This window comes from Furipterus horrens, unplaced genomic scaffold (assembly GCF_987537825.1).
Source record: "Furipterus horrens unplaced genomic scaffold, mFurHor1.1.pri manual_scaffold_16, whole genome shotgun sequence".
Taxonomy (NCBI): Eukaryota; Metazoa; Chordata; class Mammalia; order Chiroptera; family Furipteridae; genus Furipterus; species Furipterus horrens.
In genome coordinates, this window is record NW_028327186.1 from 11,826,155 (window position 1) to 11,841,389 (window position 15,235).

At 51.3% G+C, this 15,235-nt stretch overlaps 1 protein-coding gene across 1 annotated transcript in view; it reads left to right on the forward strand.

The window, feature by feature from the left end:
• The window catches only part of ADAMTSL3 (ADAMTS like 3), a 108,485-nt gene that overhangs the window by 38,505 nt on the left and 54,745 nt on the right, over nucleotides 1-15,235 (forward strand). Inside the window, exons 5-7 of the mRNA XM_090263691.1 lie at nucleotides 5,823-5,868; nucleotides 7,464-7,700; nucleotides 11,762-11,888. Of these exons, the coding sequence (XP_090119817.1) occupies nucleotides 5,823-5,868; nucleotides 7,464-7,700; nucleotides 11,762-11,888 (410 nt within the window). The remainder of the gene's footprint in view (nucleotides 1-5,822; nucleotides 5,869-7,463; nucleotides 7,701-11,761; nucleotides 11,889-15,235) is intronic.

Sequence of the window (15,235 nt, forward strand, 5' to 3'; positions counted from 1 at the left end):
GGGGGTCGGGTCTGAATAGCTTCTTAATGGTAAGACTCGGGTGGGAAAGGCATGCCATGTATTCATCTGTCATTTGAAAACTAGTAGGCGCCTGTTTTTGTTTGAAGGAACTGGGGGCAGGGATTCAGGAATGTGTGGACGAGCGCGTGTGTTCTGCAGCCCTGCAGCCAAAGTGCTGACATGTCCCTTGATTCGTTCATCCATTTTTGGAATGAATCGCCTTTTGCCCGGGCGATCCTCCTCACTGCAGCGAAATTACCGTGTCTCTGCCGAGGGGCCGATCTCAGCGGGCGGGCGGGCTCGCTCTTCGGTCCCTGACCGCGGTCAGCTGCTCAGCCTGCCTGGCTTCTCTTCGCGTGTTCACCCGGGACGTCCGGGCACGAGGAGGCCAAGAGCGGGCGGGGAGCCCTGCCTGGGCTGCGGGGCGCAGGCGCCGCTGCTCTCTGGGCTGGCAGGGGTTTAAAGCTGGCTCCTTCTGGCGGGAGCACTCGGGTGGACGTTTCCGAGACCCCTGCTCCGTCAGCTGCAACCCTGCATGGTCTCCTGCCTGCAGACCCCTGAGATGTGTCTTTCACGGTCTGCTCAGACTTCTGAGTTTCAGATGTTTTTACAGCGTGGCAGTCTCCCAGCTCCCCCTTCTTGCGCCTGTTCCCCCTTGAGGCTGCCCTGATGCGTTCCCAGCACAGGCCCCTGTGGGCTCTCTCGCACGTGGCCCGCCTTCATCTGGTTCTCCGGAGACCCCTTGATGGCGGAACAGTCTCTGAGCCCTGGGACCCCCAGCTCCTCCACTTCCTTGGCCCCCATGAGCTAGACAGCAGGAGACACATCCTCATCGCCTGACATGTCCTCCTCGCAGTTTGGGGTTAGCAGGCGGGGGCCTGCACCCCTTCCCCTTCTTGGCAGGGTGGGGTCAGCGGCGGGCCGCAGCCTCATGTCCAAAGGAAGCCCTCCGCCGGCCCTCCCTGCGTGCGCCTCCAGGACGTGGGCAGGGGGCGTGACGGCAGCGATTGAAACTAGCACGGAGCCTGCCCTGATGATGCCCCTCGTCCAGGGGACAGACGATACACCGGCATGTAACCAAATTATAAATGATTAAAAATCTTGTCAAGGACTTGATGTTTACCCGGGAAGTCATCCGCGCTGAGGACTGAGGCCAGTTGTGAAGGGGACGGTGACGGGACAGAAGCGTGCCGTGCCCAGGTGTCGGGCGGCAGGGAAGGCGGCTCCGGCGCCCGGAGAAGGAGCGGCAGGGAGCACGCAGAGCGGGCCGGCGCCGAAGGAGAAGGCCGGGCACGGGCGCTGGGTCTCGGGCTTCTGAGTGTCCAGTACAGGTAAAATGTCCGGAAGGCACGTTGGACAGGGACACAGGGTGGTCAGACTTCTGTTTGGTCGAGGAAGAGCAAAAAGGAAAACAGACAAGCAAAACCCAGCCGTATTTTGAGTCTCCATTCCTGACTCCCCTAACTTTTTCGTGTTTTTAGGACCCCGTGGTGTTCTTCCGTCTGTCTGCATACGAGTCTCAACCTGTGTTCTGAAACGTGCTTTTAGGCCTTGGACTCCCCCAGTGTGCCCGTCCCGAGAGCCCATTTAATTTGAACAAATATCTGAGACTAGAAAACATCCTAGACCAAGTTTAGTTTTAAAAAACTAAATTTTTAAAAAGTTTAGTGAGAGAACAGCACGTTCCGTGGCAATATTTATAGTATGATAAGGGTGTGTGATGGATGTCCTTGTCCCAGACATGGGGACACGGCCGCAGTCCACGTCTCTGGGAAGAAACGACTGTCACAACATTACTCTGCATAAAATATTAAATTAGAGGACTTCAAACTAAGGGCAGCAGGTCTGTTAATCCTTTGCTCATTCCTGCTTACCGCCTCTTAGGCAATCCCAAACCCGATGCACCCGCTCCTGTGGTCAGAACCTGCAGCATAATTTTGGAAGGACTCCGAGGTCCTTACTGAGAAGGAAGCCTCCTTCCCTGAGAACGCTCTCGGGTCCTTCACCCTTGACCAGCCCAGAGACGCATGAACTCTTCATCCGTACTGAGTTCTCGTGGCCGGTTTTCCTTGGAAGCGGAATATGGAGGTGGTTACGGAGAAAACCAAACAGAAAGCTGCCCCAGAGCTTTAGAAAGCATTTCAGGGTTTTCTCTTCTATCAGGGCGCTCCTTTCCCTTAGCGACTTAGGGAAGCGATGAGTGTGGCTCTTTTGCTCATTTATTTCTCTATGGATAACGTTATTTTAGAGCTCGAGCACGCTCAGATACGGCCAGTCCTTCTGCACGGCCAGCCGTAGGCCAGCCAACACGTCTCGCTCTCCTGCAGAAATTTGTAAGCTGAGAGCTTAGTCAAGTGCCAGCCACGGGAAACACAGGTTTAAGTTAACTACTATATTTAGAAAATGAACGCGTTTTTATTCTTTAAAACACATGCCTCTCCGTTTTTAAGATACTGGTTTTTGAGTGACCAGATCAGCAGATGAATGTAATACACTGCAGTGCGGTGAGCTCCAGGGAAATTTTATTAAGGTTCTTAATGTGTCCTCATGTAGAACCAACATATTTTTAATTTTATATTCAAAAATTTATAGCTTCAAAAATTCTCAATTTCAGGGTGTGACGCCTGTTGTACTGGGCAGGGAATCCATAATTGTGAGGCGATGTTCCAGAATTGTCATACACTCCCGAGAACCATTAGCTCTTGTGTGGAATAATTAGGACGAAATAAAAAAAACTTGGAAATAATATTTGTGCAGCTCCGTTGCTTTGAGCCAGAGGAACTTTTTCCAGCATAAGCTGGCAGGTTCCTGCTCGGAGAACTAGGACGCCGGTGTCCTTAACTCTGAAACAGCCTGCATTTCATTTTATGCCCGTTTCACTGAGGGCTCCTTCACTTTCGTACCAGCTCTCACCCCGGCGGGCCGCCTCGGCAGCACCAGCCCTTAGGCCTGGTGTGTGTCCTCCTGGGCCGAGTGCCGCAGACCATTCCGAGTGCTGGCCAGGTCATTGGGTTCAAAACCCTTACTACTGACTTGTTAAGGGAATCAAGAGAGAATCTTGATGCGTCTTTTTTTTTTAAATCCTTACCTGAGGATATGTTCACTGATTTCAGAGAGAAAGAGAGACAGACAGGCAGACAAAGGGGAGAAACATTGATTTGAGAACGAAACACCCATCAGTTGCCTCCCATACACACCCCAACTAGGGATGGGACCTGCAACGTAGGCCCATGCCCTGACGGGGAGTCAAAGCCACCGCCTTCGGTGTCTGCGACAACACTCCACGCAACCGAGCCGCCCGGCCAGGGCTCCAAGCATCTCTATAGCCGCAGCCTGGTACATAGCAGGTTCACAATAAGGAGGAGTTGTAGAAGGAGTGAGTCCCAAGTGGCCCTTTCTATTTTGAGAATTCATGAAGTAAAAGCATTTCTTTCAGTAGCACTTTGCGAGAGCTGTAGCGGCATGTATAGTGGAGGCCTGCGTGTGTTTTAGATTTAGATTTTCAGGCTCCACACTCGAGAGGCACGTGACTGCCCCACAGTTGGGACGCTGCCGATGGCAGTGGGGTGTAGACCGCGACCCTGTGGAAACACCCCCGTAAGCTGCCTTCAGCGGACACGTTCTTTTCTTTGAGTTTTGAATTTCTTTTTACAAAAGTAGTTTTGTTTGTCACATAAGCAGTTAAAATTAGGCAATTACTAAAAACCCTTCTGAAAAATGATTTCTGAAGTTCTCAGACATTTTTAAAGAAAAGGCCACTCTTTGTAAGTTTCAACAGTGTCTGTGTTCCGGTATTGAGATCAGTTCACATGTTCTCTTGCATGGTACCCCTGTAATTTGCCTGCCCCCTTGAAATTAAAATCAAAAGCTTTTGAGGGTTACAAGTCATCATGATACAGAAAGCTCTGGGCTATCGCTTCCCAAATCTATTAGCTGCTTTCCTCCATTGGGGCTTTTCCAAAATAAACAGAGCACTTAAAATGGGCCTTTCCCTTTTCTATCATTTATTTTCCTCTTTTATCCACACACAGAAAGTACAATGCAGTTAAGTCATGTAAGTAAATGACCTGTGTTGTGTCCCAAGGCAGTGGGGTCACTTCCCTTTGACCAAGAGAAAGGCTTCTCCACTCTAATCCAGTTACCCGCGCCGGCCTCCCCTCTTGGTGCTTTTTGAATGTTTAAAATCAAACGTAGCCTCCTGGAGAGTTCAAGACGTTTCAGAAATCACGTACCTGTGACAAGTCACAGAGACGGAAATGCACACTAGTGGAGAAGACAAAGCCTGGGCCAGCCTCTTGCGATCACCTAGGAAGATGTTCTAAACCATAATTCGGGGGAACTGGCTGAGAAGGAGCCGTGATTGGCCACTTGGTCTGTGCCCCAGTTCAGAACGGACCCTGTCACGTGGGTCACGCTTTTGGAGGCAGCTGTCACACTGTTCTTTCCTCTCTGAAACATCTTTCTCCTGTGTGTCTTCTAAAACAGCAGACAGGCTGGGGCTGGGTAGGGGCTGCTGTAGGGGCAGAGAGCCAGGCGAGGGTGGCGTGAGAAGGGAAGGCAGCAGGGTGAGGACTGCAGGAGGTGTGTCTGGCAATGACGCACAAAAGAACCACTACAGGAAAAAGGCAACCCCATCACGGGGAGGATGCTACCTGTCAGAGATTCCTTGGAAGCATACGAGAAGCTCAGGGAAATGAGACAGATCTAAGAGAAAACCAGAGACCAAGGAGCAGAGGGAGGGGACTCTTAACTCAAAAACTGCGGGCATTTTTGGAACAAGAACTATAACCAAAATCATAATCTGGAGAGTAATTCGTGACGCTGCAAATGAAGACCTTGAGTGTGCCAGTCAAAAGGGCTCGCCATTTTCCGTCAGAATCGATGACATGGAACGCAACTGGATACGTTACATTTTTTACTTCAAATACTAACACACACACACACACACACACACACACACACACACCAGAAACCGTAAGCATACAGGCATGAACATGAAACCCATGGACAAAAGATCAGAAATCAGACGTCCTCTCCCATCTTCACGTCCAAGGTCAGTGGAGCCTGTTTGCAGTTGGTGAGACATGTGGAGCGTCAGTCCCGTGCCAGCCATGTGCCCTGCTGACAACAGCCATCAAACATGTGCAGCCAACCAGGAGTTAAAATCTCACCCAGGAGAAAGCCCTGTTATGAAAGGACGGGCAGGTGTGTTGATGAGAGAAGACCCTGGAGTCCTCAGCCTACTTGGATTGGTTTCCTTGGTGACAGAGGAAGAGACGTTGTCCCGCAGGAACATGTCGCATAAGTGCCTTTGCTGGTAGCTTTTCCTTCTTTCTCACAGAAAAAATACCTCTCTGCCCATGTTGCACACACACGCAATACACCGGCTTCAGGGGTCAGGTGGACCCCGAGGTCAGAGCTGCAGGTAAGTAGTATGATGACATTATGGGGGGACTCGGTGAAGGAAGGGAAAGGGGGAGGCCAGGGCACATATACACACGACCATCGACTCGGAGAGCGGTGTGGGATGGCCTGAGGGGATGGGGTGCTGGGTGCACGGGACGAAGTCGGAAACCTTGGGAAGCGTAATCGCGTAAATGATAAAATACAATAAAAAAAAATTCCCTCTCTACTTAAAGTTACTCTCTATACGACTTCGTAGCCTTCTGATGCATGAAAGTTGTTTTTTGAGAGGTAATGTATACCAGTGAAATTTACCAGTGCCTTTCTTTCTTTCTTTCTTTCTTTTTTTTTTTTTTTTTTTGCTGTTTGCCATTTTAATGAAACCATTGTGTTTTCTTTCCCCTTCTTTTTCCCTTTAGGAATTGTGAGGGGCAGAATATTCGGTACAGGACGTGCAGCAATCATGTAAGTTCTGTGCTAAAAAGAGGTCATCGAATAAAACCTATTTCTGTTGTAAGTGACAATATTGTGATGTGGCCTGTGATGTGGCCTCTCGGTACCCTTGGTGGAAATTTGAAGTATTTGTGTAATCGACAACAGGTTTCGTGTGTCTCGGGCCTGCCGTTTATACTCCCTTTGTAGGCCATTTCGCAGGGGTGATCTGATTTGGTAAGGAGTTCATGATTTCTGAAGACGCAGGGGCAGCACATGATGCCTGTAAGTGCCTCCAGAGGTCCCAGCGTTTGGTACGCAGCGTCTCACCCGCCCCGGGAGGCCCCCGCAGGGTGGTGGTTTCTCTTTTGCAAATGAGGAGACTGAGCTGATGACTTCCTGTGACGTTTAATGGATGTATCTGTTAAAAATAATAAAAAGACGCGCATTCCATTAGATAAAGACCGAAAACAAGAAATTTTTGAAGGATTAATGCAATAAGCGAATACACATGAAAACATAGGGTGAACCTTAATAATGAAAAGAAAGTGCAAATTAAAACAATGCAATTTGATTTAACACTGATGATTGGAAAAATTTTAGAAAATTATGATCTCCAGACTCAGAAGAGGTACTGAGAAAGGAGAACTTATGCAGCCTGACCATAGTAATAATACCTCCCGGCGGACAATGTCGCAATATTTTTTAAAAGCCTGTGCAACACACCCTTTTTCTCAGAAATTTTATTTCCAGAGATTTGTCCTTGGGGAAATAATCAAGGACTTGTGTAGAGATTTAGGCACAAGAATCTTGGTTGGTTATTCTTTTTCTGACTAGACACTATTTTTCCACGTTTTCTCGGCGAACGTTTACGACTTTTGTATCTGTGGTCGTCCGTTGGGAAATTTCTGTAGGATGAAGTCCTTCCCTGTGATGGGGAAGTTTGCACTCAGTGCTGAGGAGGAGAGGAGCCTCGTTGCCCTCCGCATCCTGCTTTGGATCTGTCTGAGGGGAGGGCCCGGTAGTTTAGTTCAAGTATCCTTGCGTCATCAAGACTTGTACCAGCACTTTTTACGATTATTATAGACGGAAAAGCTGCCCCCTCTCTTTCCCCCTCCCATGTGGGGGGCAGGCCCTCGGTTCCAGGGAAGAGGTGGGGTCCCAGAACAAGGGGAGAAAGTCAGGTGAATTAAACAGCAATCGTAACGATTGGAAACGGCTCCTGGAGGGGCGGGTGGTCGTTCATCCTCCCCAGGAAGACCCTGACTCCCCTGGAAAAATGAAAAGCATTCCGTTCCCCTTGTTTCAGAAAGAAGGGGACTGTGTCATGTGTCTGAACATGTATGTCCAAGGTGGATAAAACAGAGCAAAGTGTGGCACCTACGCAGCGTTAATGACGTGGGAAAAACACCCGCGCTGGAGAGGGACCAGAACAGACGCGCGGTCCCCCACGCAGGTCCTGGCTGGGGGGCTCCGGTCGGACCCCATTGCTGTAGGGTCGCTTTTGATCATTGAGCCGGGATAAGGCGACCCCCAGGAGAGAGGCCAGTGGGGGCCGGCCCGCTGGGACCCCGGTGGGTGTGTTCAGCCTCCCGGGTGACAGCTCGCACCTCTGTCTCCGCCTCCAGGACTGCCCCGCGGACGCAGAGGACTTCAGGGCCCAGCAGTGCTCCGCCTACAACGACGTCCAGTACCAGGGGCGCTACTACGAGTGGCGGCCGCGGTACAACGACCCTGCCGCTCCCTGCGCGCTCAGGTGTCACGCGCGGGGACAGAACCTGGTCGTGGAGCTGGCCCCCAAGGTCCTGGACGGAACACGCTGCCACACGGACTCCCTGGACATGTGCATCAGTGGCCTTTGCCAGGTGAGCCCTGCCTGCCCCACTGCCCCTCCGTCCCCAGAGGTGCCCGCCCACGCTCAGTAAAGTACCCACGACGTCCTGTTTGGGACGGGCCTGAGAACGGGTATTTTTAACACGTGCCTGGGAGAGGCTGATCCCCAAACCCCCTTTGATGACTTTGACTTCAGAAGGTGACTATTGCCAGGTCCTCTAAGCCTGTCAGTGGTGGTTTTACTGAAGCTCATCCACTGTCTTGGGCCTCCAGGAGCAGTGACTTGCTTGCTGAAATGCGAGCGTTCTTAGCGGGTTTTCAGGGTGGACTTTGCAGAGCGGTGATGCGTGTGGACGAAGCAGAACCCCGCACGACTGGAATGGGTGTGAGGATTCGGAGACCCCTGAGGGGGGATTGAGATAGCAGGGGGATGGCCGGGAAAGGGTCGGATCCCCCCTCCGTCCCTTTCATTTCTGGGAAAAGCATCTGCCCTGTTCTGCGCATGTCAAAACCAGCAGTAGCAGCAGCAGGTGAACAGCCCGACCCCCCAGAGAAGAACCGTCGTCTTGCCCCTCCAACTCGCTTCTCCTTCCTTCATCCGGAAAATGGGCTCCAGTTGCTCACCGCAGGGCTCTGGAGTCCTTCTGGAGTCTTCTCCTCCCACGTATGCACCGAATCCCCCGCCAGGTGCTGTCGGGTCCGGCTCCCGAGTCTCCTTGGAGCCACGGTCGCCCTCTGTCCCCACTGCCTCCTTCCCTGGGCCTTCACCGGCCGCTCTGGCCTGAACGACACCCGCGCCCTCCTGTCCTGACGCCTCGGTGCGCGCGTCTACCCCCCGACCTCCATTCTCCACGCGGCAGCCAGAGCAGTTGCTGTGTTTTTGTCTTTGACTGGGAGCTAGGCTTTATTTTTATTCATCTGTCGTAAGCGATGGTTGACACACAGCATCGTATCAGTGTCAGGCGTACAGCACAGGGATTTGACATGTGTGGGCCTTACAGTCAATCCAGTGGCCACCTGTCACTGCACCCCGGTATCGCGAAAGCATTGAATTCCCTGAGCTCCAAAGTGATTGTCCTGAAACGGACGCCAGCTTGTCCCTCCTACCCCCAGAAAACCTCGGCGGTGTGCTGTTGCCCAGATGAAGAAACCAGGACCCTGGCTGCCTTTCCAGGCTCATTCTGAACTCTTCTCTCCCCTCCCTCACCTTTTCTTTAAATACACTTGATTTTTTAAATTCACAGTTAAATCGCGTGGAAGGTACAGGGATTCTCATACCTCCCGCCCCAACATGTGCACAGCACCCCCATCCACGGTCAGATCTCGCATCACATGCTACATTTGTTCCAGTCCGTGAACCCCCATTGACCTATCATAATCGCCCCGATGACCCATAAACATGTCAGAACCTTTGTCAGCAGAAGTCAGCAAGCTGTGTCTACATGTGACACGTCCAACTTAAAACAACACCCCGCTGTTAACGACCCTGCTTTATCCATTAGCGGTTCAGTTGTACTCTTGTTTAATACAGGCTGGGTTTTCCGGCAGTTCCCAGCCGCCCCTGAAGCTCAGAGGTTTGCCCCGATTATTGATTACTTCCCGCTAATGCTGCTTGTCCGGTACAGGCCAGCAGGGGTCTCTGTTCTGTGAACCTCTGAGACCCCCACGTTTTCCGTTGTAACTGCAGTAGTGAGAACGGGGTCACGTGACGTGTGCATGGACCCGGACAGCTTCTTACAGGAGTCCAGACACGCCAGACTCCTATCTCATTGGCCAACGACAGTCGATGACCCCACTTAACTTCTCAGGGGGCCGGGAGGAGCTGCCCTCCCACGGGCTGGAAACTGTAGCTCCGTATCGTTAAGGCCAGAGAATGTGAGCGTCTTTTCTAATGAAGAAGCCAGTTTTCAGAGATCTTGAGCAGAGCGTCCCTCAAAAAAATTTAATATATGTATATATATGAATATATATGAATATATATGAATATATATATATATTGCTTTGTTTGGAGTACTGTCCCCTCTTTAAACACTATCGTCTTTTAGCTGATTAGAAAATCGCAGGCAGGAGCGGCGCAGTAATCCTCGGCCGCAGTGATGATTTATACATGAGCCTTTCTTCCAAAAAGCACCGCAGGCATATTTTAACTATTTGCGTAGTATCTCTCCAATCTCGTGTAGCCTGTCTCATTAACTACACTGTAGGGTAGGAATCTTGTCTCATTAATTTATACGCTGCAGTGCCTGGCTCTATGGAAATTCTCGTTTAATAGATGTGAATAAATTGTATTGATAGATTGATCCATTAGTGGTTTTTAAATCATTATAATTAGAGCTCTTGACTTGGAGAGATGCCACAGAAGTTGGAAACACTTCAGGCAATTTTTAAAAGTTGCTTCTTGTTGATTACGATGGGATCTGGGGCCAGAAACCCAGTCATTTCTCAGTTTCAGGCAGTTCTGGCTTACACCCCACGCATCACAGGGCAGCCAGACCTCCTTTTCAGATATTATTTTTCTGTGATGTTTTCACATGCTTTTTTTGGCTGTAAGATTTGGATGAACTATAACGTCAAAAAAAAAATTATGAAACAAACCTAAGAGCTCAGGGAGGGGTTCCATTGCCCAAGACCCTACAAACCCTCTTCAAAACAAGGCTGTCCTGCCTCCTCAGCCCACGCCCTTCCTGGGCGGCTGGAGAGAGGGTGGTTCTCCCTCCCATGAAACGCAGTGCCCAGGGTCCCCGATGTGTGAGGACAGCGCTTGGCCCGGGAACCGTGTGTCTGTAATTTCACTGTGGACTATTGCTCTCCCTGGAGAAAGTTTTGCGGACACACGTTATTCATTGATTGAACCCCAGCCTTCCCAGGCTGTTTCCAAGATCACTCACTCTTAAGTTGTTCCACATGTGCCTGTAAATATTAATATAAGGGCCCCTGTCACGGGTGCTCTGTTTCCATCTGCTGATACAAAAGGTGAGGGAGGCAGAGCATGGTGTGAAGATTTGGGTGTCAGATGACCACTCCCGGCCTTGGCCTCAGGTAGCTCAGTGGGCTAGAGCATCATCCCTATACACCAAGGTTGCAGGTTCGATCCCCAGTCAGGGCACATGCAAGAATCAACCAGTGATGCACCAGTGAGTGGGACAACAGGTCGGTCTCTCTCTCTCTCTGTCTTTGTCTCTGTCTCTCTAAATATCAGTAAGTAAAAGATAAAAACCACTCCTGATACGAGATACTAGCTGTATAATGTCAAAAAGTCATTTAACCGCCGCAACATTCAGAAGCCTTATTTGTCGAGTGTGTGACGAGGTTGCTGTGAAGTGTCAGTGAAATAATGTCTGTTAATGTGCTTGGCACAAGGCCCGGCAGGTGGCCAGCATTCAGCAAAAATCAGCTACTGTTATTAATATTGTGTCACTCTGTATAAAGCCATAGAGTCAGGATGAAAGGACCAGAAAAGTCATTGGGTTCAGCTGCTCATCAGAGAATCTGGTTGTCTGTGGGTCGTCTGTGGGCTGTCTGTCTGTGGACCGTCTGTGGGCTGTCTGTGGGCCATCTGTGGGTCGTCTGTGGGCTGTCTGTGTGCCGTCTGTGGGCTGTCTGTCTGGGCCGTACAGAATAGAGAGATGCAGACAGGAATGTAGGTGGTGAGACACAGGAATTTGCAGATTGAGATAAAAACGGGGGGCGGGGGATTATTTGAATCCACGGACCAAAGGTTTGCACATCTTCAGGACAGTGGTAGTTCAGGGAGGAAACGAGAGACTGGAACTAGAGGAGGAGGAGGAAGAGAGGAAAGAGGCGCAGAGAGGAAACGTTATTTGTAAAGTTCCCCTTGTCGTATACGCACGAAAAGCCTGAATAAAGCTAGAACTAGGAGAGGAAGGGGGGTGCAGGGGGAGAGCCTCAGTGTTCCCCTGTAGTTATGTGGGCTGGGCACACACAGCGTCCTGTTATTCCTGTCTTTGAAAGCTGTGTTGTCATGAAAGAGAACCAGCTCGTACGTTTAAGACGGGTCACACCGCAGATAGGAGCAAAACCGCGTCCCGCCTCCCGTGTCCTCACCGGCCCCTGACGCCCTGCTCTGTCCCAGGCGGTGGGCTGCGACCGGCACCTGGGGAGTCACGCCAAGGAGGACAGCTGCGGCGTCTGCGCTGGCGACGGCTCCACCTGCAGGCTTGTGCGGGGACAGTCCAAGTCGCACGTGTCTCCTGAGAAAAGTAGGTTCCAAACCCGATACAGTGTGACCGTGAAACGGAATGCGCTTCAGCCCCAGTGCAATGTCACCATAAAAACACGGTGCTTTACACCTCTGTTACTACAACAGCGTTTTCCTAATACCAAGCCTTTGGGTTGGAAAAACTTGTCAGCAGACTCCTGAAAGTCAAATACCTTCTGAAAACGGTATCACATTTTTGTTCTACTGCATCTTCTAACTGTACCTGTTTCTCTGAAACTTTTAAATATTTGCTGATTTTTTTTGGGGGGGGGTAAACCATGAAGTAATGATTTCTTTTATTTGCCTCCCTTTATTTCCTGTCGAGCTAGGAAATATAGTCCTCGCTGCTCGTTTCTGCTTTGTCATTTTCAGTGGGCTACTGAAGGTGTCAACTCGTTTTCCTCACTGTGTGCAATTTAACCTGATGTTTCACGCATGCTAGCCTCCCGTCTGTTATGCCTACTTCAGATACCCCTCTCCGTTTGCCGTTGGATGTTAGATATTGTTTGTATTTTTAGAATCAATAGTTTCAAGACTGTATATGTTCAGGAAATTCCATCTTTTCATTTCAGTACCATCTGCCTTCTTTAATCCTTTAATCTGGGGGTCAGGAAGCTTTTCTGTAAAGGGCCAGATAGGAACCGTGTTAGCGTTTGCAGGGATGTGGTCTCTCACCTGCTCGGCACCAACATTGGGGCACAGAAGCTCCCACAGACAACCCAGGAACGAACAGGCGCGGCTGTGTCCCAGTAAAACTTTATTTACAAAACAGACAGAAGGCTGAATTTGATCCTCGGGGTGTAGTCGGCTGGCCTCTCCCTTAGAGCGGCCAACTGATGCTGAAGGGCCGTATCACGGAAGCCAAGGGGAGAAGTAATTCCAAAAAGGGGGTTATGGGCAGCCATGGCCATTGCTGTTGGGCTCTCAAGTGGGACAAGGGCCCTCACGTTCCCTCTGGCAGCGGGAAGACCACGTGGGACCTTGCCAAGTGGGGTCTCGATGAGTTTCAGGCTGGAACTGAAGCCGGGGGCAGTGGGTGGATGAGCCTGCAGGAGGCGAGGGCAGGGAGCGGGGGCTTCTCCCAGGCTGCACAGCACCGCGGGTCGCGAGCGGCGGTCGGTGTCAGCCGCGAGGCGCGCGGGAGCCTCGTTCGCAGAGATGCTGTCTGGCCAGGGCCCAGGAGAGATTAGGAATGGAGATCATTCCTATTGAACCCGGGCAGAAGCTGAGTGAACTCGGGCCCAGAAAACAGTCTTTCTGGAGACGTGTGGGCAGGGGAGGCCCTGAAACGGGAACATGGGGTGAGGTGCTGTGTTGGCCGGAAGGGGCCTCTACCTATTGGTGCCTCTTAGTAAGGTAGTTCTCCCTCTCTCTCTTACTGCTTTTCAGTTTTTAAATTCTAGATCCTTTCAAAAATTGACCGAAAGTTAGGCTTTTTTCTTTCTTTTTTTTCCTCCATGAAAATGCACGTGTTCCCATAAGCTCCAAATTTGCCATTCTGATTTTTTGGACGTACCTCAGATCCCTGATGCCAGTTCAGAATATTCCACCTTCAAAGCCCCTAAAAACCCAATGTCTTTGATTCATTTCTGCAAAGAAAGTGCAGCTGGACCGTGCAGCCCGATCCTTGAACGCAGCGGGGACGTGGCCTGGTCCCAGCGGGGGGCACCGCGGGCCTCCCGTCTGATCTGGTGCGTGCGTGCCTAGGCTGAGGCCGGTGCCAGCAAAGGTTCCCGCCCGCGTGAAAACTCGGGGCTTCTCACCCTTGCCTTTCACGACGGCCCCTTCAGGAGGCTCCGAAGCTGGCCTGCGAGGCCGGTTTTGGCTGGGGTTTTCCACAGGCCATATGGAAGCACTTTCCTAGAATCATGCCTTGTGTGAAAGAAATGTGGGAAGGGAAGCCATGCCTCTCCCCCAGTGGGCATCACCGGGCCAGTGGCGCCCGCTGAGCCCCCATGTGCTCCCCTCACCAGGCCATCGCGCCTCACCGCCCTCCTGGGGCCGCAGGCCGAGGGAGGACACGCAGGGAGCCGCTCCTGGCGCACACGGGCTGTCCCTCCTCCGCCGCGCAGCACGGAGAGTCAAAGTGGAGGAGCCTGGAGCCAAAACCTTTGCTATGAGAAAAATCAGAAACCCTTCCAGATACAACACATAAATTTCCTGTGCAGAGGGAGGAGGAGGAGGAGAGCCTGAGCTAACCACTGGCGCAAACGGCGTTGGATGTTGGAACGGGGGACCGGGGGCCGCTCCGTGTGTAAAGGGAGAAAATGCTAAGAACAGGAACTCCGAAGCAAAGGCATTGGTTTGGGGAGTGTTGGCTTGGTGCTCAGGGACTCGGGGGTACGTCCAGGGGTGTCCCTTAGGTTTTTGTCTTGTCCACAGAAGGGCACGCGTGCATGAGCCAAGTAAGTATGTTCCCTGAGTTCGTCTGCTCTGGGATCTTGCCCATTGTCCTCTTTCCTAGAGCAAGACCCTGAGTGATGTTCCTGGCCGGGTAGCTCGGTTGGTTAGAGTGTTGTTCCAATACCCCAAGGTTGTAGGTTCGAGCCCCGGTCAGGGCACATACAAGACTCAGAGAAGGATGCATCAATAAGTGGAACAGCAAATTGACCTCTCTCTCTCTCTCTCTCACTCTCTCAACCTCTCTCCTTTTATTTCTGTCTCTAAAATAAATTTTAAAAAATAGGTCCTGATCAGTAAAGGAATATTCAAACCAAAGACCCTCCTTGCTAGTTTTCATGGGATCTTTCCTCCCAGTTTAATGCAACAAGAGACATCCTGGCGCGGAAGAGAGACCCTGGGTCCTTGCTCTGAGCCCAGTTTTTCCCACGCTTGTGTGTGTCTTCTCTGCACGAAGAGAAATAAGATAAAAGGGTCACGCAGACCCTGCTGAGAAGGAACGCCAGGGAGTCTGCTTTTCTCACAGTGGCCACACTGACGGTGAACTCCCTGGCTTAAGGCCTCTCCAACGACCCACCTTGCTCTGAGGATAAAATCCACACCCCTGCCCGTGACCTTCAAAGTCTTGCATCACCTGGCTCCTGTGTTACTGCCCGTGCTGCACCCATTCCGCCCCCCGTAAACTAGGCTTCCGTCATATTACCTTCTGGAAGATTCTAGAATCCCCCTCCCACCTCGTGGGCCTTGGCAGTGACCAATCCCTGGACCTGGAGCAGCTTCTCCCAGTTCTTCAGGTGGCTTCCCTTTCTCGTCCTTAACCTCCAGTGCTACCTTCTCGGTGAGGCTTCCTTAGGCCAATCGAGCGTAAGTCTGCCCTTCTCTTTTCTGTGTATGTCCTGCTAACCCCCCTTTTTTTTGCAAGAAGTAATCGTTTACTTAGTGGCCTGA